Below are 25,939 nucleotides of genomic sequence, written 5' to 3'. Positions count from 1 at the left end.
TCACTTTTATACGTATACACGTATGTAGGACAGTAAACTAAATTGAAATAAACAATTAATCAATGATTGGTTTCATCTGTAATGAACAGACTGTGACTGAATGATGAAAGTTTATACTCGGAGTCACACCGACGAGACGAACACCCAACATACAATAGAACTAACACTTACATCACCCCTAATTTTGTCTAGATTCTGTAGGGTGTTGGTCAGTTCGGGTCCATTCGGCGGTGTGGCTGGGGCATACTGATGCATCATTGCTGACTTACCTGAAACATTGAGGTTGCAATCGCACTTTTGATCTCCAGCGTTGAAGCTGTAGACTGCATCATCATCGAAGTCAACCTTCTTGATGATGAGTTTATGCTTCTTGCCATCCTTGACGATCTTGACGTTGTCACCGGGCTTGATCTTCTGGCCGTCTTTGAGCCAGAAGACATCTTCTGTGTCCTTGGTGAGTTCAACTTCGAAGGTGATCTCGTCGCCAGGGATGGCTGATTGCTCCTTCGGAAGAGGTGCCAGGAACTCAACTGGTTTCTCTGAAGGCGCATTTCGAAAATAAAAATTATTCGTACAGTAGGATTAGGTAAAAAATACGCGGTGATCATGAGCAGGTTTTTAGCTTCGCACCTTCTCAGGAAATGGCAACATGGACTTTAATTAAATCTAGAGAAGAGTTTACATTTCCTATCTTACACCAAAATTAGGCTTGCATATCTTTATCACAGGTCTCTCTAATACTTATCACTTTTAATGTCCATTGCGATTGGCTATTGTACTCAATGATTGGTCGATTTTATCGACTACCCAAATTCTAAGCATTGAAAAGTAGGTGGTATTATACACATACGAAAGCGTCTGTTTATCCGCGCTTAATACTGTTCACAGGATACAAAGCAAAATGTCATTAGATTGTTCTGCAAAAGTGAAATAAAAGCGAGAAAGAAAAAACAATTTGCTTCAAACTTCTAGAGCTAGGGTAAAGCGAAGAGCGGATATGTATCAATTAGGTAGCAGCTGTTAAAGTAAACTATACACACTTATATTCTTTACAGCATACATTTCACCATCGTATAAACACTTTCTGCTACTCCACTTGTGTATGGCAGCTGACAATGAATTTAAATATTTGCAACTCGGCATCACATGTTAGTATGAAACAGTAGAAGTCCTCTTGTAAAGCACATTTTTTAGTTTTTCTCCAACTGCTGAACATGTTGTACTATCGAGTGTTTCCTGCTAAAAAATAAAAATTGCACAGAACAACGACGGAGTGCATGCAACTTAACGGTGAAACATACATGCAGCAAAAATAAAAGGCGAAGAAATCTGCTTTCTGAGGAAAAGGGGCATTTATTCATATTTTTAGAAGTGAAACTAGCAGTCTGCTTCTTTATGACAAATCAAAACCTTTAAAAGATAAAACTCTGTGATTTCTACGAAGCGCTGAAGCAACTATCTTCATCTAAGCTAAGCAGTGTTTCATGCAGCCAACCAACCAATCTTCAGTTGTGTGTACCTTCCACAATAAGCTCAGCTATGGTCTCGTGTACTCCGATTCGACAAGTAAACTCCCCTGCGTCCTCGACCGAGACATCCTTCACAATCAAGGAATGTCGCCGCCCTTTGCGCTTAATGACAAACTTGGAGTTGTCTTCGACAATATCTTTGCCTTTGTGCAACCAAGCAACGTCGGCGGTCTCCACGTCAGTCTCGCATTCAAAGACTACTTCGTTGGAACCTTCTTCGATCTTCACGTCTTTGAGGGTGTGTGAAATGGTAGGTATGTGTTCTATTAAGGAGGAGGTGAAATGATGCAAAATGCAAAGTGGGTGTAATGGTTGGGAAGAGGAAGAAGATAAAATGTAAGGTATGGTGGATGCACAAAGGTATGGATGGTGCTCAACTTATAATAAAGAAGTTTACAGGGGAAAATTGTCAATATCGCTCCTTTAATTTAGAAGATTTCATTCCAAACTTTGCCACGATCTGGATAGTTTCTCCTTAGTTATATTTCTTGTTGTATACAACTTCAAAGGGAGTAAGGGTATATAAACCTAATGGTTAATTAGTTCAGTAATAAATTAACATATTCACCATTATACTTGATACAACATACACTTTTGAACATTGAATCTTTTCGATGTAATCGGTCATCGTTCATTTCATGATGTTTTAAAATACAACATGAATCTGTCTCGATCATCAAAGAAAGAAAAGAATGTACAGCGATATCGGGCTATACATTATTAAGCCAAATGTGTAAATTTGTATAACACATGCAATTCACTAATGTGATCTTTAATATGTACAAAGTTTGTGCAAAAGAAATAATTTCAGAGAGGTCAAAGCGGAAAATTCAAACAAGTAGTACAGGTGTATAAGGTAGTATGACGTACCTGTAACAGTAAGGGAAGCAGATGACGTCTTGTCCTTTGTCTTGCAGGTGAATTCTGCAGTATCGGATACATCGGTTGATTTGATCTTGAGGCCGCGTTTCTTTCCACTGACGACAAACTCATATTTTTCGTCATCTGGTTTGATCTCCTCTTCGTTTTTCAGCCAGATGACCTCTGCATTGTCATCGGAGATCTCACAAGTGAAGACAGCGGGCTCATCCTCGACGGCTTGGACGGATTGGATTTCAGATAGGAACTCGATGGGGGCAGCTAGATTTGAAGAAAAAATTATGGTAATATCCTGGATTCACAATGTGCTAAGACATGCACTATGCAAGAGTTTTGGGGCTAATGGAAGTGACATGTAATAGCTAACAGTCGGAGTACGCCACTGGTTACACAAAATGTTAAGATCATTACACATTGTTGCATACAAGCTTAAAGAGATTCCACTACTATAGCTCTTGATAAGGTTTGGAACTTAAAATACACATAGCTCCTTGGAATATGTGGTGCTATATCCCTCAATGAAAGTATTATCCTCTTAGAGGGTTGTTCCAAGAGCACTGCACAGCACCATTTATTTCATGGCTGGGCCACTTGGTGTAACAGTCACCTCGACTCCATATATTGTAAAAAGGAAGCCTGGCTCGAATGCTCCCCGGGGAGTGGAGAATGTGCACACAGTGTGTGCGAGTAAGCCTGAATCCGATGACAGGGTAAACATATATACCTGTAAAGCGCTTTGAGAGGGCCTGCGGTCCTGAAATGTGCTATATAAGAACCAACTATCATAATTATTATATTTAACTAGTGTCTTTCAAGGCAGTGCATATGTTAAGTTATGCCCAGACCATTTGTTTTAACTTACGCTCGACAGCAAGCACAGCCACAGTTGACTCGTCTCCCACCACGCAGGTGTAATCTCCCTCATCTTCTGGTATTGTTTCGAAGATAGTCAATCGGCGCTTCTTTCCTTTGGATTCCATGAGGTACTTGGGCATCTTGGTGATCTCTTTGCCGTTCTTCATCCACTTGACAGGAGCCTTCTCATTGTCCACCTCACACTCCAGGACCACAGTGGTCTCGAAAGCTGTTGTGGTGTCCTCCAAAGGCTTGGTAATGGATGGTACTATGTTCAAGCGAGTTGATAAATTACACATTCATGTTTATAAAATAAAACTGCAACATACACTGTTATTTTGAAAGGATAAGTGCCGTGATTCTCTTATTCACATCATTTGAATAAAATACATTACATCAATAAGACAACGGTCAGCATGAATCTTTCATGATATTCTTTAAAAGGGTAAGTGCCGGAATTCTCTTATTCACATTATTTGAAAAGTTACATTAAATAAATAAGACAACGGTCAGCATGAATCTTTCATCTTTAAAACTGGCTGAATTTGATTTTCATTAGCTTTGGAAAAAGAGCCTTATGCATTACATTAATGATTAGAGCAATTTATGTCAATATATTATGCGCACTACGTTACTATCGATACAACAAAATCCTAACCGATCCAATATTTATATACTGATAATTTCTTCACCTTTGACGTTGACATTGGCTACAGTCTGGTTGTCTCCAACCTTACATGTGAACTCGGCATTATCATCCTTGACAACATCATGGATGATGAGACGTCTCTTGCGTCCATCGCTGACCACCTCGTACTTCTTGCTGGTCAGCTCCTCAGGTGTTATGGGCTGACCATCCTTGAGCCAGGTGGCCTCGGCCTTCGGGTGGGAGACCTCGCACTCTAGCACGGCAGTCTCGGCAAATTCAGGAGCTGTGACTTCCGCCAGAGGCTTCATTATCTCAGAAGCTAAAACAAAAAGCGATGAATGGCGTTAAAAACCTTAGGAGCAGATCATCATTGAATGTGTTGCGGGCATTCAAAGGATTAGGGACACTACCGATCTTGTTATCACTGGTTGACTGAATTTACCAAGAAACAAAAGTTGGTGCATTGATATGCTCTGTCCTCATATGACCATTCTCTGTAGGAAATTACATAACTATGTAAGTTCCAAAGTGATCTATCGTCACATTAACCCCACGCTGTTAAGTATCTATCATTTACTGATACAAAATCCATCACCCTTCATGGCTTAAAAAAAAGACTTACTACACAGCAACATGTATGGGAAAGGAATAAAATATAATACCACGTTGATTGATATACAAGTACATGTAAGTCGTATCTTCATATGAATAACTCACTATCCAAATGATTACAAACACTTGTAGGAGAGCATATCTATTTTTTTGATATCAAATCGGTATTTTCAAGTTACCTTTGACGTCGAGTGTAGCTGAGGACTCTTTGTCACCCACCACACAGCGGAAGTTCCCTGTATCTTCTGGTCGGACATCATGGAGGACCAACTTCCTCTTCTTTCCATCATCAATGACCTCCACCTTTGGCCCAACGGTGATAAGGACGTCATCCTTATACCACTGGCAAGGAACAAGCTCGTTGGAAAGCTCACATTCGAGGACAATTGTTTCGTCGTACTCGGCGGCGGATGTGTTATTGAGTGGTTTGACAAATTCGGCAGCTGTGGTATGTAGTTGGCACATTGGAAGCGGGTCAATTTTTGGTTAGAGATTTTTTTGGTTAGTGAAAGAAAGACATGAAAATCTTATGTTTGCCTTGATACCAAGAGATGTTTACTCTGATAAGCATTGACATTAGCTTCCCCATTGCTTCCTAGATCTACCCATCATGGTTCAAACGGGTGATTCGATTGCATGAATTCTATCTATACACATTGCACTAACTTGAATAGTTGGAATAATGGCATGAATTCTATTTGTCAACACTGCACACCATGAATAGTAGGAATAATTGCATGATCGATAATATCACACTGATTTAAATAGAAGGAAATATTGGATGAATTACATTGGTAAACATGGCACTACATGAATAGTAGGAACAACCATACAGAAAACAAACTCATCAGATTACATAATCAGGGTTTGGGTAGAATGAGGGGATGTGATATATATATTTTTGAAAGTCACCGACATGAACAATTCTAAATGATTCGAATTCAATGAAATGTTAGCTAATATTTGGTATAATAACACTTTTAATTATCCCCCTATCGATTAATTTTGGATAGAGCCATGATCTTGCGACTGAGATTAAAATCGCTTCATTTCTCGATTAATTCAATCAAAATTACATTAAAAGCGTTGTATACATCTATTCCGATGTTTGGGCTGACATCTTATTGTCATTGATGAATGCGTTATAATACAATGGAATACTACATGTACATAAACGATATGGGGTCATCTCAAATTACCCCTGTCAAAATGGAGAGTCTAGTATAGAATTTCTAAAACATATATGTATTGAATTCAAACCATGCATTCATGCATGGATACACAAACACAAATGACCTGTAATTATCAAGAGTATAAAGTGGGTTTTCACAAGACAATTACCGAAACGTAGAAGAAAGGGCAATAATGTAACGTTAAAGTCCATATGATTACATCAAATGTTAAAAAATTGTCTCAGTGTGTGGATTATTTAATTAAATAAATTGAATTGACTTTAAATGATAGATTGGGTCAATTGAAGGTTAAACAAGTTACTTGAAAGGATAAATTGGGGTGGGGGATATCTTACATAAAACTTCTGTATTACAATGGTTCAGGTGCATGAGAACAACTCAATATCTCAAATTATCCGTGTGAAATGGATACACCTGCTCGGTTTCCGGAATGAATATAAATAAATTGTGCATTCATGCAAGGATAACAAACGTAATTCGCATTCAATGTTAAAAAGCAAGGAATCCTGTAATCTACATAATGACAGCAGCCCATTTGTTCAAGGACCAGTTACGTGATAAACTCCAGGTTATATACGATGGAGAATTTTGATTACGTTTGTTTGTGGTTTAACCTTTAATCATTATATGGTAGGAAACCAATTGCTTATTGATTTCCCATCGTGCAATTTTGACAGTTTCGTTAACCCTTTTACCCAAGCAAAAAAGAAAAAGATAGAGTTATTTCAGATAACGCTGCTAAAAAGAAAGGACAATAAGTGTTATTTATATTACAAATAGCGTTAAATATTTGTGGGTATTCAATATGTGCTATTATAACAGCATCTGGGCATGTTCATGTAGATCTTAAAGTTGGGGATTCTTCTATGTTTTGAAGGTCAAGCCGCATGCATAGCTTTAAGAAACCGATTCTGGACATATCCGTAAATTAGTTTTCCACAAGGTCTTCCTGACGAACCAACAAAAGCATTAGCGGGTATAGAGAGGGATGTTAGTCGTGTACACACGAAGGGTACATACAACAATTCCTGTTTTGAATTTTATATCCCATTGCTTCCTGTCCCGTCATGCAAAACTCTGTAGTTCCAGGAAGCAATGAGTAAATTGACTGCATCTGTACAGCTGGTCATTTGCACGTGCTTTTGCGTGACAAAATTATTCCATGCACAGCGCATCTTTGAAAAAAATAAACAACGAACAAATATAGGGCCCACATATTAAAGACAGTGTAGAATGCAATGGAGTTGTGCCTGCTGTGAGTTAGAGGACAGTACAAAAGTAGGGTTGATATCCACCTTGGACTTTGAGATCAGCTGTTTGTGTCTTGTCGCCGATCTTGATGGTGTACTGGCCACTGTCTTCAGGAGAGGTGTCCTGGATGGACAGAGAGAGACGGCGACCATCACGTTTCACTTGGAACTTCTCATCGGGGGTGATCTTCTGACCATCCTTCATCCAAACGATGTCTTCATCTTTGACGTCACGAGACACGTCACACTCAAATGTGGCAGCTATTTTCTCTGGCACCTTGGCATCAGCCAAAGGAGTCAAGTCTGTTTCAAAAGGAAAAAAATAATAATTTTGGGAGTGTCAGTCTTCATCTCACTGAGAAGCTACCGAAAAAATTATAACTTAAAATTCAAAGAATAAAGCTTTTTTTTCTGCCACATGTTTGACAATCGTAACAATAACCTGATATATTTTAAATGTTAATACTACTAATTCATCAATGGATTAATAATATTTTTTTTACAATTAAATTTCATACGGCATGCACACATTTAGGAGATCCGATGAATATAGTAACGATATCAACCAAAAATACATTGTATACCTTTGAATTGACTACAACAACAACTATGCTTGATTTCTAATTATTTTGACTTTGATAGAAATATCCAATGTAAACTAACATGCAATATAAATACTTACATGTCATCAAGTTGAATTGAAATTACAAACAAGTGTTGCAATGGAGACAAAACACAATTTTGAGGTATCATTGCAAATTGCGATTCAATTACTAGAAATAAATTGTCATGTCATATTCTAACTATGAGGGGTTAAGGGGAAACGCCTAAAAACAAGGCCCGTATTTTACTAATTCACTTAAACTCAACACTGGGTCTACGATAGCGTTTAATAAAGGACAACTAAGACCTCAGAATATCTTCATTTTGTGAAACCAATTTTTGATAAAAGCCAAAGCCCAGCGTCGGGTTTAAATTTTTAGTAGAATACGGGCCTAAGAGTGCAATGACCTTAAGTGAAATGACATAAAAAGTATCCAGGAATGATAGAATGAAATTAATTTGTTCCAACGGTATGAAAATGTTATCAAGTTGTGAAAAAACGTTAAAAAATACACATAAGTTCACAATATATGACAGATGTATTAGTCGTCTATTATGATTTACATGTATTATTCGATCGATTGAGAACAACGAAGGGTACAAATGGTCTCACATGTACATTCAGAGTAAATCCATCAATTAATTCCTTTTATGGGATAATCATGTACATTAATTCATCTTCGTTAACAATATTATGGACATCTAAATAAAATGAGTTAGAAAAAGAAATGAAAGTGTATACATGTAGTTAATTAAGTCCAATGCATTAAAGGCATTATCATATGAAAATAACATACAAAACCTTGAAAAAACACGATATGGCACGTGACTTTAAGAAATCTACTACATGAATTGAATGTACATTTAATTAGCATTTACCGGGTGAACGATACAAGGGGCAATAAGAAACAACTGAAAAAAATTGACATTGAAGTGAAACTGAATTGTTGAGTGCATTGAAAGATCATGGGCTAAACAACACGATATATGGAATGAAAATAAAAACAGTGCATCGTCTGTGGAATGACAATAGTATGATAATATTAATTAATTCAGTGAAAATCAATCAATCAATCACAAAATTAGGGGGCCATATTTTGATCACGATTCACAAACATATAATCGACGATACCTTGTCCTTCAGCACTAAATGTTTCCAAATCAGCCATTTGTTGTGTCGTCTGAAGATCTATCTCGGCACTTGCTTCAACCTTCGGCTCAGCGATCGGCACGACAAATTCTTCTTTGACCGTTTCAGGTTCAGCCTTTATCGGTTCCTTCTTCTCCTCCTGAGGTTTGGCCAAGAGCACCTGTTCCTTGGTCTCCGTGATACTACTAGCTTCTTCCGCAGGTGCTAATGTGGTATCCTCTGACAACTTGGAAGCGAGGTCCAACAAGGATCGGAACATCTCAGCCTCTGCCATTCGCTCTGGTAAGCGAAAAATCATTTTTTGGGGGTAAAAGTTTTACCGTGAGATGCATCTCACGAAGACATCTTTTAAATTCCAGGGGATGATGAAGGGTCCAGAGGTGAAAGTTCATGATGATCACGTGACAGAGGTGAATAAAAGCGAGTGCCGCAGATGAAAGAAGTGCGAGACACACACAGAGTGCAATGGAGGAAGCGAGAAACTACTCACCTTGTTTGGAAGTTAACTCAAATTTGATGAATGACGTGGGCGGGGTTGTTGAAGTGCGAGGAATGGGCGAAGGTGTGATGACTGAATAAAGTTTACCGTACTCACGATCTTACATTAGTGTCAGTTACAAGGAGTCTACAATTTGGGATGTGGATACTAATTAATATTATGTATCACAAAATAGACAAGAACTACAACAAATATGTTTGACCCCATCTCTTTAAAGAAAACAGAAAGCAAAAACAAAATTACCATTCGAATAGTAACATATAGATTTTAAATCATCAAACAAATTAGGTCTGAAGCCAAATCGTCCATTGGAAATTTCTTTAAAATGTATTTTCGCCCGGCATCTTTGAGAATAATTTGATTATAGAGGTGTTGTAGACTAGTGGATAAGTCACCCGACTGCAGATCACAAGGTACAGGGTTCAAGTCCCGCCGCAGCACTTATGTCCTTCGGCAAGACATTAATCTACATTTGTCACTCTCCACCCAGGTGTAAATGGGTACCTGATATGCTTGAGCGCTAGTTACTTTGGCAGCTCGGCTACGACCAGGGTAATATGTGTAAAGCGCCATGAGCGTCAGAACCTGACGGATACCGGCGCTATATAAATAACCATATTATTATATAATATTTCAAAAATATATATTTTTTTTAATCTAAAGATTTTTACTTATGTACAAAAATACAGATCAGACACAATGTATCAACAAGTTTTCTGTCACATCGGCTATATGGGAGTGATATGAAACTCTGACTGGTACACTCGTTATAGGCATAAAAGGGATGACAAAGAAATGAATATGAACACGGTACTGGTACAAAAATATCAAATATTTATTTTGACTATATACAAATACAATGAATGGAATGAGAAAATTATTCGAACAGCCAATGACTGTGCAAAATGTAGTTGGGGATTTGATATGGGAGGTTAATGTACATAAGTTGAATTAAGTGGATTATCATTATGAGAAATGAAAGAGAACATCATTTGTTTAAGTGGATTATCATTATGAGAAATGAAAGAGAACATCATTTGAATTAAAACTGAACATATTAAAAAAGAATTATAAAATACATTATCAAAATTATACATATAATATGAAGCCATTTGGAAAATTAATATTACAATAATTATTTTCGCAACGTAGATCAAGTACATATACATGAATATAAATCTTTGAATAATGAACAAGAAACCTAAATAATATTTAAAGCATTTTTGGTTAGGAGCACTCGTAATGTTACTGATCATGGAACAACGATATTCACGGACAACAATATAAATATAACCAATCTGAACCTGTATACATGTAATATGAGTAAGCACATAGTAACTAAAACTTATTCAATACAATAACAACCATATAAAGTATACTATATCATGCATTTAAAGACTTAAATCACACGAAGTTATATCAATTGTACATTTATCTTATAAACTGTTAAGATCTAATTGATTGTTTTAAACATCTAAATAGATCCATAAACTATATCCAGTTTCTAAATTTTCAGCTGCATGCAATTAAGAAGTTATCAAAGAACAACGAAGAGGCATGGGTAGATAAACTTACCTGTCTCTTCTGGCTTGCCTCGACCCATGACCTTAGGAGATTCAGCCATCTCAAAGGCTGCAAGCTCCAGGGACTCGAGCTGTTCAGGAATCTCAGGTTCCTCCATGAGAGTTTCCAGATCCTGTTAAAAAGGTACAAGGATCAACACATTAAAGATTTAAGACCTTCTTTTTGAACATGCCATTGCATTATTATAAGTTCTAACTAAAATTAACGCCACTTTCTGATCGGTAGGAAGTAAGTACATCCAGATCAAGAAAACTGTTCACATATTGCATAAAGAATGATACAGTTGCTAAAAAGAACATCACTTCTATACTAATAGACTCATTGCTACTTCAATTTCGCCACAGTAGCAATCTGACACAAGAAAAAACAAGATATCCCCCAAAATATGTAGCGAGTAAACCTTACAATGATAGCTATTTTTGTTTCATATCTTGGGATGCATACGAACTGCAGAAACTCTAACATTAAATGTGATATCTTATTTTTGTTTGTTTTTAAAATCTAATATCAAACCTCTGGTTGTACAGCCCTTTTCTTCATAGCTTGGAGTTGCTTGAGGATTGCTCTGAAGTCAAATATGCCATGTTGCTTGAGTACGGTCTCGTAGTCTTTGGGCTTTACATCCCTGAGGATTTCTTCGATGTCTATCTCTTCGTCTTCGAAGATCTCCTGCTGTGATGCACGCCTGAAGATTGATGAAAAGCAGGACATGGCTCAAAGGAGAAAGTTTAAAAGTGGTCAGGAGGGGCCAATATTAATAAAACGTTACTAAACAACAAGTTACAAAGACTGTAGGACGTTGAAAGTTTTTGTCAATATGAACCCAGAACTGTAAGAGTGTATTTGGTTAGTCCCTAGCCGATTTAACACCTACAAAGTCCCAAGTTCACTAGCGGATAAAAAGATAGACACAATTAGACATGTAAAAATATATACATCTATACATACCTACAAAAACACATTACATTACCCTGAATGACCAAGATTTTGTTGGATGTCGGTTAGTTTGGAGTCGGTCTCGCGGTATGACTGGGGTATAAATGCAAATAGCATCAACAAAAATAGTATGTGTTCTTACGCTTTGAGTGACATCTTTCTCTTCATGAGCTCCTCGGGAGGTCGTGGGGTCACCATCATGGAAACTGCCTGCTTGACTTCACCAGACTCGTTCTTGGCGATCACTAGGTACTTGCCGGCATCCTTGGGTGTGACCTCATGGAAGATGACCTTGTGTTCTTGGGTGGCCTCGTCAAATTGGAAGGTGACGTCGGAGTTCTCCGGCGTGATTTCCTTCCAGTCCTTGGTGAACTTGATCTCGGGTACAGGGTAGCCGGCGATGACGTAGCGGAATATGGCAGACATACCTTGAAAAAAAAAAGTAACAGAATGTGTGATTTGACACTCGATCAGATTGTTGTTATTGTTATAGAGTCACAATACTCACGTTTCGCTTGATAGTAACGAGTAAATGTAAAGAGAAAATCATTCGGGAAACGTATATTGGCAACATATAATGATCAATGCGAAATACCAAAATATTAAAATATTTTACATACATAGCCTACAGAGTCGATTCTCCAGAAGAGATCAAAATCAGTCGAATGCCACATACGCAATATATTTTAATACCATCAGTAGTCGTTAACTGTTATGATGAAAGGTTCAGAATAATTGTCAGTTGGTTTACATTTTTTATCGGAGGGTTTTTTCTGCACTCACAATATCCAAGTTCACCTCCTTTAGATGGTAATCAAATAATCATTTTTGTATTCTTGCTTTTTGGGGAAGGAATATATTAAGCATCTCACCTTCTTGTGTGTCTACAGCTTTCGGTTTTGTGGTAAAGACAGGTGGTTTCAAGGCTTGGACGCTAAGGGTGAAGGGCATTTCCATGTTGTCCACCAGGACGGAATATTTTCCAGCATCGGAGGGCGACAGATCCTCGATCACAAGGGTTGATACCAACCCCTCGTTGATGATCTTGTGGCGTTTGTCCTTTCTCACCACCTGTCCACCCTTCTTCCACTTGACGTCCGCCTTGGCTGCATCACCGGTGAGTTCACAGACGAACTTGACACTCTGCCTTTCACGAGAGTCCTCGTCTTCAGGAGGCTTGGTGATTTTGATGGTTTCTATGTAATAATTAATGGATAAAGTTACTAGAGTCTGTCTTAGAGAAGAAATAATGGGATCTCAAAGAATCTAATGGAAAATGAGTGCAAACATAACAATCTAGTGATAATTTACAATCATATCTTATTTGGCTGAATATCACAGGCCTAAATATATCATAATGTTAAGAATACACTGCTAAAGCGATCACAAAAATGAATTTATATTTGATTTAAAATTTGTTATCCTTTGTACAAACTAAATTTCAATACACTTTTTAATGAGGCATGTATATGGTTTCAATAACAACTATATCATTCTGTTATCACCAACCAATACGAAAGCATTGATTTTATGACAATACAAATGCTGGTATAAATGTTATGACTATTCCTATTTGGTTTAAACCAGGAACTATGAAGGAAGATAAATGTAATTATGAACACGAAGATGTTGAAACGCATAAGACTAGTTTACTAACATATTCAAATTGTATGCATAATATTTAAACAAAGATTGTTCTTGACAACCTGACAGATTGCCCAAGGCTTGCCAAACCTATCAACAAGTAATGAATGCAAATTGGATTCCAAGCATGGTCAATGAAATAACTTGTCACTACGTCCACAGGAAAGAAACATCCGTAAATTTGAATATGTTGGTAAAACAGTATTTTACTATAAAAGATAAAAATATCATATATTACAAGCTCGTTGGAATTATTGATAACAGGTTCCACAGTGACATTAATGCAAGTGAGATAAGCATTATACAGTAGTAAAGACAAATACACAAAAGCGTTTAATTGATCAACAATTGATTACAAATACTTAAGTGATAATGTAATAGAGCGTGAATAAGTTGTACATGACATGTTAGTTGGAAAACAGGGTGAGGTTTGTTAATAATCATGCAAGAGGCTGTTATATTAAATTGCATTAAATTGCATTAAGTAAAAATAATCTCTTGAGGTAGCATAATTGATAAAAGAGTTATTCCTTTGCTAGTCCGATGTTTCTCACTTAAGCAGATCAAGGAAGGGATATGGTGGGGTTTGGGGAGACAAAGTAGATGCTTTATCCCGTTTTATCTGAACTATATTTGAGTAACTTTCTGAAGGGGTTTCGGGAAAGATAGGGTATTAAAAGCAGAATTCTACCTAAATCTAAACCCGAAGCTGGGCTTAAGCTTTTGTTTATTTATTTATTTTTTAATTAAAAAATTGAATAAATAAAATACGGACCAAAAGGTTTAAAGTTGGCCGTATAGCCAGAATCATTTGTTGGAGAGCCATATTATCTGTCATGGTTCCAGGAAAGAAAGGGTACAAATACAAAGGCGGAATTTAGAGTTCGGGATTAAAAGGGTAGGACGGAGCTCAAGGATGTTCTTTGGAAGGATCGTTGTTTTTTTTAGGAAGTCGCATTCTTTCTATGGACAAAGGTTGCATAAGCATGGGGTGGTAAGGGTATAGGATATAGTTTTCTGTCTTATTACAGTAGGACACTTACATATGAACACACTGAAAAAGCATTGTATATTACATTACTTCACTTGGATTTTTAAATAAGAACAAAGACTTGCCACATCTGACGCGAGTACGCAAATGTAGGAGCAACTGTATACACCACGTCATCATCAATTAGGTTTATGTCGGAGATAGCCTCCAATGTAATTGGAAGTCAATCTCGGCAAATCTACTGTAAATATTACACCGAAATGCTATTTACACTAAAAGTTAACAAGTCAGCAACATATTTTCAAATTTCCCACGAGCCAAAGATTAATGTCATTAATATACCGAAGCAAAATTAGAAAATTTGCAAAATATATAGGGCTTGTGAGAATAAATTTCTCGTGGCTCTATAATCACATATTTATGTTAGCATTAAATTAGCAACAGTTGCAACACTTGTTTTCTTTTGGCAGTTCTGCGAAAAATCGATTAGATTGCTAACAATATTATGTCGTAGATTAGCATTAAGGCTTGTTCAGATATGCCGTGGTGAACCGTCGCAAAAGAAAGAAAAAATAAAAGACAAAAAGACATTTTGTAAATGAATGTCAACTGCGCGCAAGTAAGGCCATAAACGCATTGACTGGGTTCTGTGTAATATAACATACACAATATGAAGCGTATTGCACTAATATGTCACCATTTGACGTCATATCTGAACTAGGCCACACGATTGCAAATTAACAAATACGATATATTACAAAGTAGTATTTGCGTTAATGAATGGGTATATCTGACACCATAACAAATGTCAACAAATGGCTAAAACATTAAATGTAGACCAAATACAAAATATGCTGGAATAAGACTATGAATTTCTCGATTCGTAGGAGAAACACAAAGTGCATGGAGATGGACATGTGTGGATATATAACGATGGATACACCAACGAAACTTGTATTAGGTGGAACCGTTTCAATTCATTCTTAAAGTGTACCGGCCACCCCAAAACATGTTGTTTACAGATAGAATGTAAACAATCGAAATTATCAAATTTTGGTGTAAAATATTGCAAGGGGATAATTGTTCAATAAAACGGTTAAAAATTTGGGGAACTTATCTCCTTCTAAATATGGTTATGTTTTAAATTTAGAAATTTCAGTTGTCGATAAAAGTGATAGAAGAGAAACTATTAACAGCAAAATATGACAAAAATCTGCTGGCCTTTAAAATTGGTACTGAATTAGCTATGTTTTAGTTGATAATGCTGATTTATGGAGCGTTAAGTATCACAATCTTAATTCTGGAATATTACCATAATTGAATAATTAAATAAAAAATACCAAGAATATTTTCAACACGAGAGGGTAAAATAAAAATCTTTTCATTAAAATCGTTTCGGTTATTAATTTTGTAAGAGACTTAGCTGTTCAAATGGAACAGAGAATAACACCTAGCGCTTCGTAAATCAGTGTACCAGATTTAACAGACTTATCCATTATAAATACAAGCCATTAGAAGCAGTGTAGTATTATATTATGCTACATGACACCGAGATGACATAAAGTAGAACCTCTAGATATATTAGAATGTTAGCAAATGTTGTCACATATTCTAAACACGTTATTGCTGTACACAAACAAAAATGAGTATGATATAAACAAAGTTGAGAAGCAGCTAGCAATCATTAGTTTGTAAACCGCCACCAGTTTGCGTAACGACAACATGACACGAGTATGTCACCTCTTAAGAGGAGGTCAGCGCTGGTCTTCTTGTCCCTCAACACACACGTGTAGTCCGACACGTCATCTTCAGCGATACCCTGAATGATCATCCGTCTGAATCTCCCATCCGACTCCATCTTGTATTTGTCCGATGGCACGACTTCTTTGTCACCTTTAAGCCAGGTGACCTTGGCCCAAGGCTCACTGACCTCACATTCGAATGTGGCATTGCCCGTGAGGTACGCGAACAATTTTGTAAGGGGCGAAAGGACTTCCAATGGCTTTTCTGGAGTGGCATTTAGGAGAGAACTTATTTGCTATAGCATGCATATTTATCTCTCTGGTAGAGATAATGGAATGATTATTATTCAAATGAAATGAAAATAATTCTTACTACTACAAGAAGAGAGAAAGTGTGATATGTTTCCTGCCAGAAAGTATGAATAAACAAAGTGAATATTTGCTATTCTTAAGTCATTAGATGATAATAGTTACTGTTCACACTAAGTAGCTTTGACATATTTTATATTTTATATTCCCTTCTGAAAACTTATGAATGTATATCTAGGAGGACAGTTTCCTTTTTCTACTCAAGTATAAATATACCATCAGAATCAATAGAAATGAACTCAAGAGCACTGAAGGAAGTAAATATCTAAGCATCACAATTCTTTTCTAATTTGTCAAAGACATTGAAATCGATGTTGGAAAGTATAGCCTACTCGAAATTGATCTTCTGAATTTAGAAGAAAGCATATCAACATAAAAAATAAAAAAAATAAAAAATCCGAAATGGTATATTCAACTATAAAATGGAAAGCGTTTACAGTTATAAGCTTACCATTAACTGTCAGAGTCATGGTGGACGAGGACCTAGGCAGCTGACAGGTGTATTCCGCAGCGTCCTCTGGACTGATGTTCTTGATCCTCAACTTCTTGCGGCGACCTTCGTCCAAGACCTCGTACTTGTCAAGGGTTATATCGATGGGTTCGCCATCCTTGAGCCACGTAACAGCAGCCTTGGTATTGCTCACCTCACATGTGAGCACGGCAGTCTCCCTCTCGGTGATGGTCAGTGGTTTCAGGTCACCCACAATCTTGACCGGGACTGAAGAGAAAGAGGACAAGGACATTAATGATTTGCTAGATATCGTAGATTAATTATATGTTTTTGTTTCTTCTGTGGGTATGGATGGTTATACTATCACTGATCAGCTACTTGGAAATAAGGACACTAATCTCATTCTCAGGAAGGAGTCTGTATAATGTTTGATAATGATCTTCCAAGTTTGTTCATTTTAGTGAGCCATCAACAAATTGAGACTCTTCATCTGACGTGACACCCACTGACTGTGCATTATTTCATATAAATTCACGACGTGTCTAATGTAAATTGAGTTTTGAATTAAATTAAGCAAGATATATGAATATATATAAGGTGTAAGAGAACATCTGGTTTTGGATTTGAGGTGATCGCTGGCACATATCGGAAGTTGTAATTGTACTGGGGATTATGCTGTAGCACCTTGTGCTCTTCAGCCCTTAGCCTATTGTACGAATTAAAGTTGGACATCTACAACATTTAATCTAGTCCCTTTTAATAATTATGTTCAACAACTTACTTTGGACATCGAGGGAAGCACCAGTCTTAGTCTTTGGAAGCTGGCAGGTATATCGGGCACCATCTACAGGGACAGCGTCTTTGATAACCAGGATTCTCTTGGTGCCATCTTCTTTCAGCTCGTACTTGTCGCTTGGTTTAAGAACCTTGCCGTGTTTGACCCACTCAACGATTGCATTCTCATCATTTACCTCACAGACGAGTTCACATGTGTCTCCCTTGAAACCTTTGGCTGGTTTGAGTTCCTCGGTGAACTTCCATTCTTCTGCGATATCAAACATGTATTGAATCTTCTGACTAGAAGAGGTCAATTTGACCAGACACTACTAAACCATCAAAAAGTCGCATAGTGTAGCTTTCAGTTAGAGCTCATTAAGGGTGTAATTGTACAAGATGGTCATATTATAATTTGTAGCATTTCTTGAAAGAGTTTACTGTCCTATTAATACATTCGAAATTTGGAAGCACAAAGCAATATAAAGGTAAAAGTGGTATTTGTTAGTAAGTTTTAGACCTATGTATTTCTGATCTCGAGTAGGCATTTCGATTCATTTACAACCCTGGCTATCGGTCTCATTGTGATCTCCAATAACTTTAACACCTAATAAGCTGATATTTTTATACCTAGCATAATTAATGATCAGGATGTGCCTAATTAGTAGTATATTAATTTAAAGTTGAGGGTCTCGTCTTTCAAAAATAGATCCAAACTAAAGAATAATTTCTGGCTACTTTTTGATGGTTTGTGTTGCCGGGTTACAAATCAATTTCTGTTCATTATTTAGAACATAAATCAGGAAAACGATGCTTGTTTATATTTCTATACCTGCTATAAATTATCGTTTCTTTGAAAATCGGGTCAATATGTGGTGAGATTTAGATGTTATTATCATAATTATTTTCAAGATATAGAGCTATTAAATAGCAGCCAAAGAAATGTGTAACACATCTAGCTGGAAACATATTGAAAAAGCGCTACAAAATTTCAAAAACAATGATTTTTGAAAATGTTCATGAATGTTCATCTATTAAACTACATGGCATGCTGATTTTAAATCCATTTTCTGTTGCAGTGTACTGATAGAATTATTCAACCTACCTGGTTTGAGTTTCTTTTCAGGAACCGCCTTAACTGGGGCAGCCTCTACGGGTGCAGCTTCTACAGGCTTAATGACTGCTGCTTCGACAACTTCAGAAGGAACCTCCTCAGAAACTCTAAGAGTGACTTCAGCTTCCACCTCCTGAGTTGCCAGTTGCTAAACGAGAAAAAGGTACGGTCAATAAATTAAATTTTCGAATGTCATCAGTAGCGTTTATCAGTGTAATTTAAAGAAGATCATTCTTTTTCTTAAAATACATGTACATTCAAAGCCGTCTGTGAAGGCCAACCAAGAGGGGGAAAAAGTTGCGAGTATAGACTTGATAGACGGGTGGTCTTTCTAATCAAGGTTCTATGACATCTATCCCTTCCTGGTGGAGAAAATATAAGTCAGATGGATGGTTTTTGTATAGAGAGATGGCCATTCAGACAGGTGTTGTGTTGTGAATGCGATCCCCATTATTTTTCTCCCTATATATTTAGTTTAAATTCCCAAGTCAAAGAAATGCTAATCAACTAACAGAGTGATTTTCTATTTTCATTTTCCCTCCCCTAAATGACAATGGCTCTCTCCTTCTCTCAGATAAGTGTCTTTCTTTCTCTCCGTTTTTCTTTCTCACACTATTTACATCTCTTGGGACATGAATAAATTCATGTTATGAATAAATTCAAACAATTTAGTCATCTTTATCTACAATGGAATATAATAGAGGCATATACGATATCTATTCTAATCTATTACATGAAATTAAAATGATAGGGAGAGGGTACATGGCATATGAACATGAGTTAGGAAGTCCTGGGGGTAAAATGTAAGATTAAACTTGAAAGGGAGACAAGAATTGTTACTGGCGAAAAAGAGTGCATTAGAAAGAGAGATATGTTAATAGTATGCTATCGATTCTCAACCATTTCGGTTCGATATTTTTCGTGTATTAAATCTTTCACCGCAACATTTTACATCGTATGTTGAATTCTTTTTATCAAAAAGAAAGTCCAACCTATTTGCAAGAGTAATCAAATGAAGAGAAACGAATTGAACTAATAAAATGGTGAAAGTTTCGTCAAAATCAGATGAAAAATAAGACATTCATGAAATTATAAAGTTTCGCATAATTTTTTTCTTAAAAATATGTATCGCTTAGGCTAAATACGAATTAGCGAGGCGATCCTTTTATTAATTTTTTTAATGAAATTTCAAGTTTGTCTTTTTTTAGAGACACCTGTATAAACATTTTCTTTTATATTATGACAAGTAACAGTAATGGTGATATAGCACATATTTCCATGAGCATGTAAGCTATGTTTTACATTTTAAAGAGCAGAAAAGTTATATTTTTTTGAGGGGGGGGGGGGTACAAAATGGGCACGGTAATATAAGGCGCTGACGTCATTGGCTCGTTATTTCACACACAGCAAATGTGATACATATCACTGCCATGAACATATAAGAAAGTTTAAAATTCCATGAATTTCTTATTCTTTATTCGACTTTGATGAAACTTAAACCATTTTGTTTGTTTGACTGTTTCTCTATTTATTCAGGTATTCACTACTATAAACACAAGAGAGGCAAGTAAATATCACCAAAATCACGAAAATTTAAATCATGACAGAGGTAAACTTCAAACGGCAATGTCAACTATTGTATATTGAGTCTTATAAAAACAAAACCTGGCAATAATGAGAGGATATCAGTTACCTTGACAGTCTCCTCTGCTTTGTGCTTCTCTACTGCCTCAATATGTTTCCGAATAATCTTCATTTGGATGATACCCTTCTTCCTCAAAACCTTTTCATAATTCTTAGGTTCCACATCCTTCAAAAGTTCAAATATTTCTTCTGCTTCCTTTTCTTCCTTGGTCAGAGGCTTTTTCTTTTTAGGTACCTTCACCTCAACGACATCTTCAGTTTCTTCAGGTTTCTTCTTCATAATCTTAATCTCGACCTTTTCCTCATGTTCTTCTGGTTTCTCATGAGCTATCTGGAAATCGACTTCAGTTGGAGCCGTCTCATCAACTTTAGATGGTTCGAGTGTGAAGACCGTCTCCTCTGGAGCAGCTTCGGTGGGTTTCTCGAGAGTAACTTCAAATTCCTCAAGAGTTGCTTCCTCAGCTTTACGCGTTGTAACCATTTCGATGTGTTTCCTGATGACTTTAGTTTGGATTATGCCCTTTTTCCTCAAGACCTTCTCATATCGCTCGGGTTCTACATCCTTGAGAAGCTCGAAGACTTCCTCTGCTTCCTTCTCTTCTTTGGTCAAAGGCTTTTTCTTTTCGGGTACCTTTGCTTCAACAGTCTCTTCTTCTTGCTTTGGTTTCTTTTTCATGATCTTGACCTCGACCTTTTCTTCCTTTTCTTCTGGTTTCTCGGGTACCTTAAATTCAGCAGTCTCTTCTTCTTGCTTTGGTTTCTTTTTCATGATCTTGACCTCGACCTTTTCTTCCTTTTCTTCTGGTTTATCAGGACCAATCTTGATTTCAACTTCGGTTGGAGCCGCCTCTTCAAGTTTGGATGGTTCAATTGTTATAACCATTTCCTCTGGCGCAGCTTCGGTGGGTTTGTCGAGAGTCACTTCGAACTCCTGAAGAGTTGCTTCCTCAGCTTTACGCGTTGTAACCATTTCGATGTGTTTCCTGATGACTTTAGTTTGAATAATGCCTTTCTTCCTCAACACCTTCTCATACTGTTCAGGTTGGACATCTTTGAGAAGTTCGAAGACTTCCTCTGCTTCCTTTTCTTCCTTGGTCAGAGGCTTTTTCTTTTCGGGTACCTTAACTTCAACAGTCTCTTCTTCTTGCTTTGGTTTCTTTTTCATGATCTTGACCTCGACCTTTTCTTCCTTTTCTTCTGGTTTCTCGGGTACCTTAAATTCAGCAGTCTCTTCTTCTTGCTTTGGTTTCTTTTTCATGATCTTGACCTCGACCTTTTCTTCCTTTTCTTCTGGTTTCTCAGGAGCAATCTTGATTTCAACTTCGGTTGGAGCCGCCTCGTCAAGTTTGGATGGTTCAATTGTTATAACCATCTCCTCTGGCGCAGCTTCGGTGGGTTTCTCGAGAGTCACTTCGAACTCCTGAAGAGTTGCTTCCTCAGCTTTACGCGTTGTAACCATTTCGATGTGTTTCCTGATGACTTTAGTTTGAATAATGCCTTTCTTCCTCAACACCTTCTCATACTGTTCAGGTTGGACATCTTTGAGAAGCTCGAAGACTTCCTCTGCTTCCTTTTCTTCCTTGGTCAGAGGCTTTTTCTTTTCGGGTACCTTAACTTCAACAGTCTCTTCTTCTTGCTTTGGTTTCTTTTTCATGATCTTGACCTCGACCTTTTCTTCCTTTTCTTCTGGTTTCTCAGGAGCAATCTGGATTTCAACTTCGGTTGGAGCCGCCTCCTCAAGCTTGGATGGTTCAATTGTTATAACCATCTCCTCTGGCGCAGCTTCGGTGGGTTTCTCGAGAGTCACTTCGAACTCCTGAAGAGTTGCTTCCTCAGCTTTACGCGTTGTAACCATTTCGATGTGTTTCCTGATGACTTTAGTTTGAATAATGCCTTTCTTCCTCAACACCTTCTCATACTGTTCAGGTTGGACATCTTTAAGAAGCTCGAAGACTTCCTCTGCTTCCTTTTCTTCTTTGGTCAAAGGCTTTTTCTTTTCGGGTACCTTTACTTCAACAGTCTCTTCTTCTTGCTTTGGTTTCTTTTTCATGATCTTGACCTCGACCTTTTCTTCCTTTTCTTCTGGTTTCTCGGGTACCTTAAATTCAGCAGTCTCTTCTTCTTGCTTTGGTTTCTTTTTCATGATCTTGACCTCGACCTTTTCTTCCTTTTCTTCTGGTTTCTCAGGAGCAATCTGGATTTCAACTTCGGTTGGAGCAGCCTCCTCAAGTTTGGATGGTTCAATTGTTATAACCATCTCCTCTGGCGCAGCTTCGGTGGGTTTCTCGAGAGTCACTTCGAACTCCTGAAGAGTTGCTTCCTCAGCTTTACGCGTTGTAACCATTTCGATGTGTTTCCTGATGACTTTAGTTTGAATAATGCCTTTCTTCCTCAACACCTTCTCATACTGTTCAGGTTGGACATCTTTAAGAAGCTCGAAGACTTCCTCTGCTTCCTTTTCTTCCTTGGACAGAGGCTTTTTCTTTTCGGGTACCTTAACTTCAACAGTCTCTTCTTCTTGCTTTGGTTTCTTTTTCATGATCTTGACCTCGACCTTTTCTTCCTTTTCTTCTGGTTTCTCAGGAGCAATCTGGATTTCAACTTCGGTTGGAGCCGCCTCCTCAAGCTTGGATGGTTCAATTGTTATAACCATTTCCTCTGGCGCAGCTTCGGTGGGTTTCTCGAGAGTCACTTCGAACTCCTGAAGAGTTGCTTCCTCAGCTTTACGCGTTGTAACCATTTCGATGTGTTTCCTGATGACTTTAGTTTGAATAATGCCTTTCTTCCTCAACACCTTCTCATACTGTTCAGGTTGGACATCTTTAAGAAGCTCGAAGACTTCCTCTGCTTCCTTTTCTTCTTTGGTCAAAGGCTTTTTCTTTTCGGGTACCTTTACTTCAACAGTCTCTTCTTCTTGCTTTGGTTTCTTTTTCATGATCTTGACCTCGACCTTTTCTTCCTTTTCTTCTGGTTTCTCGGGTACCTTAAATTCAGCAGTCTCTTCTTCTTGCTTTGGTTTCTTTTTCATGATCTTGACCTCGACCTTTTCTTCCTTTTCTTCTGGTTTCTCAGGAGCAATCTGGATTTCAACTTCGGTTGGAGCCGCCTCCTCAAGCTTGGATGGTTCAATTGTTATAACCATCTCCTCTGGCGCAGCTTCGGTGGGTTTCTCGAGAGTCACTTCGAACTCCTGAAGAGTTGCTTCCTCAGCTTTACGCGTTGTAACCATTTCGATGTGTTTCCTGATGACTTTAGTTTGAATAATGCCTTTCTTCCTCAACACCTTCTCATACTGTTCAGGTTGGACATCTTTAAGAAGCTCGAAGACTTCCTCTGCTTCCTTTTCTTCCTTGGTCAGAGGCTTTTTCTTTTCTGGTACCTTAACTTCAACAGTCTCTTCTTCTTGCTTTGGTTTCTTTTTCATGATCTTGACCTCGACCTTTTCTTCCTTTTCTTCTGGTTTCTCGGGTACCTTAAATTCAGCAGTCTCTTCTTCTTGCTTTGGTTTCTTTTTCATGATCTTGACCTCGACCTTTTCTTCCTTTTCTTCTGGTTTCTCAGGAGCAATCTTGATTTCAACTTCGGTTGGAGCCGCCTCTTCAAGTTTGGATGGTTCAATTGTTATAACCATTTCCTCTGGCGCAGCTTCGCTGGGTTTGTCGAGAGTCACTTCGAACTCCTGAAGAGTTGCTTCCTCAGCTTTACGCGTTGTAACCAATTCGATGTGTTTCCTGATGACTTTTGCTTGAATAATGCCTTTCTTCCTCAACACCTTCTCATACTGTTCGGGTTGGACATCTTTGAGAAGCTCGAAGACTTCCTCTGCTTCCTTTTCTTCCTTGGTCAGAGGCTTTTCCTTTTCGGGTACCTTAACTTCAACAGTCTCTTCTTCTTGCTTTGGTTTCTTTTTCATGATCTTGACCTCGACCTTTTCTTCCTTTTCTTCTGGTTTCTCGGGTACCTTAAATTCAGCAGTCTCTTCTTCTTGCTTTGGTTTCTTTTTCATGATCTTGACCTCGACCTTTTCTTCCTTTTCTTCTGGTTTCTCAGGAGCAATCTGGATTTCAACTTCGGTTGGAGCCGCCTCCTCAAGCTTGGATGGTTCAATTGTTATTACCATCTCCTCTGGTGCAGCTTCGGTGGGTTTCTCGAGAGTCACTTCGAACTCCTGAAGAGTTGCTTCCTCAGCTTTACGCGTTGTAACCATCTCGATGTGTTTCCTGATGACCTTAGTTTGAATAATGCCTTTCTTCCTCAACACCTTCTCATATTGTTCAGGTTGGACATCTTTGAGAAGCTCGAAGACTTCCTCTGCTTCCTTTTCTTCCTTGGTCAGAGGCTTTTTCTTTTCGGGTACCTTAACTTCTACAGTCTCTTCTTCTTGCTTTGGTTTCTTTTTCATGATCTTGACCTCGACCTTTTCTTCCTTTTCTTCTGGTTTCTCAGGAGCAATCTGGATTTCAACTTCGGTTGGAGCCGCCTCTTCAAGTTTGGATGGTTCAATTGTTATAACCATCTCCTCTGGCGCAGCTTCGGTGGGTTTCTCGAGAGTCACTTCGAAATCCTGAAGAGTTGCTTCCTCAGCTTTACGCGTTGTAACCATTTCGATGTGTTTCCTGATGACTTTAGTTTGAATAATGCCTTTCTTCCTCAACACCTTCTCATACTGTTCAGGTTGGACATCTTTGAGAAGCTCGAAGACTTCCTCTGCTTCCTTTTCTTCCTTGGTCAGAGGCTTTTTCTTTTCGGGTACCTTAACTTCAACAGTCTCTTCTTCTTGCTTCGGTTTCTTTTTCATGATCTTGACCTCGACCTTTTCTTCCTTTTCTTCTGGTTTCTCAGGAGCTATCTGGATTTCAACTTCGGTTGGAGCCGCCTCTTCAAGTTTGGATGGTTCAATTGTTATAACCATTTCCTCTGGCGCAGCTTCGGTGGGTTTCTCGAGAGTCACTTCGAACTCCTCAAGAGTTGCTTCCTCAGCTTTACGCGTTGTAACCATTTCAATGTGTTTCCTGATGACTTTAGTTTGAATAATGCCTTTCTTCCTCAACACCTTCTCATACTGTTCAGGTTGGACATCTTTGAGAAGCTCGAAGACTTCCTCTGCTTCCTTTTCTTCCTTGGTTAGAGGCTTTTTCTTTTCGGGTACCTTAACTTCAACAGTCTCTTCTTCTTGCTTTGGTTTCTTTTTCATGATCTTGACCTCGACCTTTTCTTCCTTTTCTTCTGGTTTCTCAGGAGCAATCTGGATTTCAACTTCGGTTGGAGCCGCCTCTCCAAGTTTGGATGGTTCAATTGTTATAACCATCTCCTCTGGCGCAGCTTCGGTGGGTTTGTCGAGAGTCACTTCGAACTCCTGAAGAGTTGCTTCCTCAGCTTTACGCGTTGTAACCATTTCGATGTGTTTCCTGATGACTTTAGTTTGAATAATGCCTTTCTTCCTCAACACCTTCTCATACTGTTCAGGTTGG

At 38.0% G+C, this 25,939-nt stretch overlaps 1 protein-coding gene across 1 annotated transcript in view; it reads right to left on the bottom strand.

Moving 5' to 3' along the window:
* Positions 1 to 25,939, bottom strand: part of LOC590007 (titin) — a 220,906-nt gene that overhangs the window by 101,460 nt on the left and 93,507 nt on the right. Inside the window, exons 36-51 of the mRNA XM_030974532.1 lie at positions 20,518 to 25,686; positions 18,816 to 18,972; positions 17,718 to 17,981; positions 16,937 to 17,203; positions 16,115 to 16,381; positions 12,612 to 12,935; positions 11,882 to 12,167; positions 11,317 to 11,488; positions 10,795 to 10,915; positions 7,013 to 7,270; positions 4,704 to 4,967; positions 3,956 to 4,231; positions 3,271 to 3,531; positions 2,400 to 2,669; positions 1,520 to 1,792; positions 270 to 539 (exon numbers count right to left, since the gene is read on the bottom strand). Coding sequence (XP_030830392.1) covers positions 270 to 539; positions 1,520 to 1,792; positions 2,400 to 2,669; positions 3,271 to 3,531; positions 3,956 to 4,231; positions 4,704 to 4,967; positions 7,013 to 7,270; positions 10,795 to 10,915; positions 11,317 to 11,488; positions 11,882 to 12,167; positions 12,612 to 12,935; positions 16,115 to 16,381; positions 16,937 to 17,203; positions 17,718 to 17,981; positions 18,816 to 18,972; positions 20,518 to 25,686 — 8,899 coding nt within the window. The remainder of the gene's footprint in view (positions 1 to 269; positions 540 to 1,519; positions 1,793 to 2,399; positions 2,670 to 3,270; positions 3,532 to 3,955; positions 4,232 to 4,703; positions 4,968 to 7,012; positions 7,271 to 10,794; positions 10,916 to 11,316; positions 11,489 to 11,881; positions 12,168 to 12,611; positions 12,936 to 16,114; positions 16,382 to 16,936; positions 17,204 to 17,717; positions 17,982 to 18,815; positions 18,973 to 20,517; positions 25,687 to 25,939) is intronic.

The sequence above is a fragment of the Strongylocentrotus purpuratus genome, unplaced genomic scaffold (assembly GCF_000002235.5).
Source record: "Strongylocentrotus purpuratus isolate Spur 01 unplaced genomic scaffold, Spur_5.0 spur5_scaffold_7, whole genome shotgun sequence".
Classification (NCBI taxonomy): Eukaryota; Metazoa; Echinodermata; class Echinoidea; order Camarodonta; family Strongylocentrotidae; genus Strongylocentrotus; species Strongylocentrotus purpuratus.
Note: the sequence above shows the minus strand (reverse complement) of the source record. Positions and strands in the feature narration are given on the sequence as shown.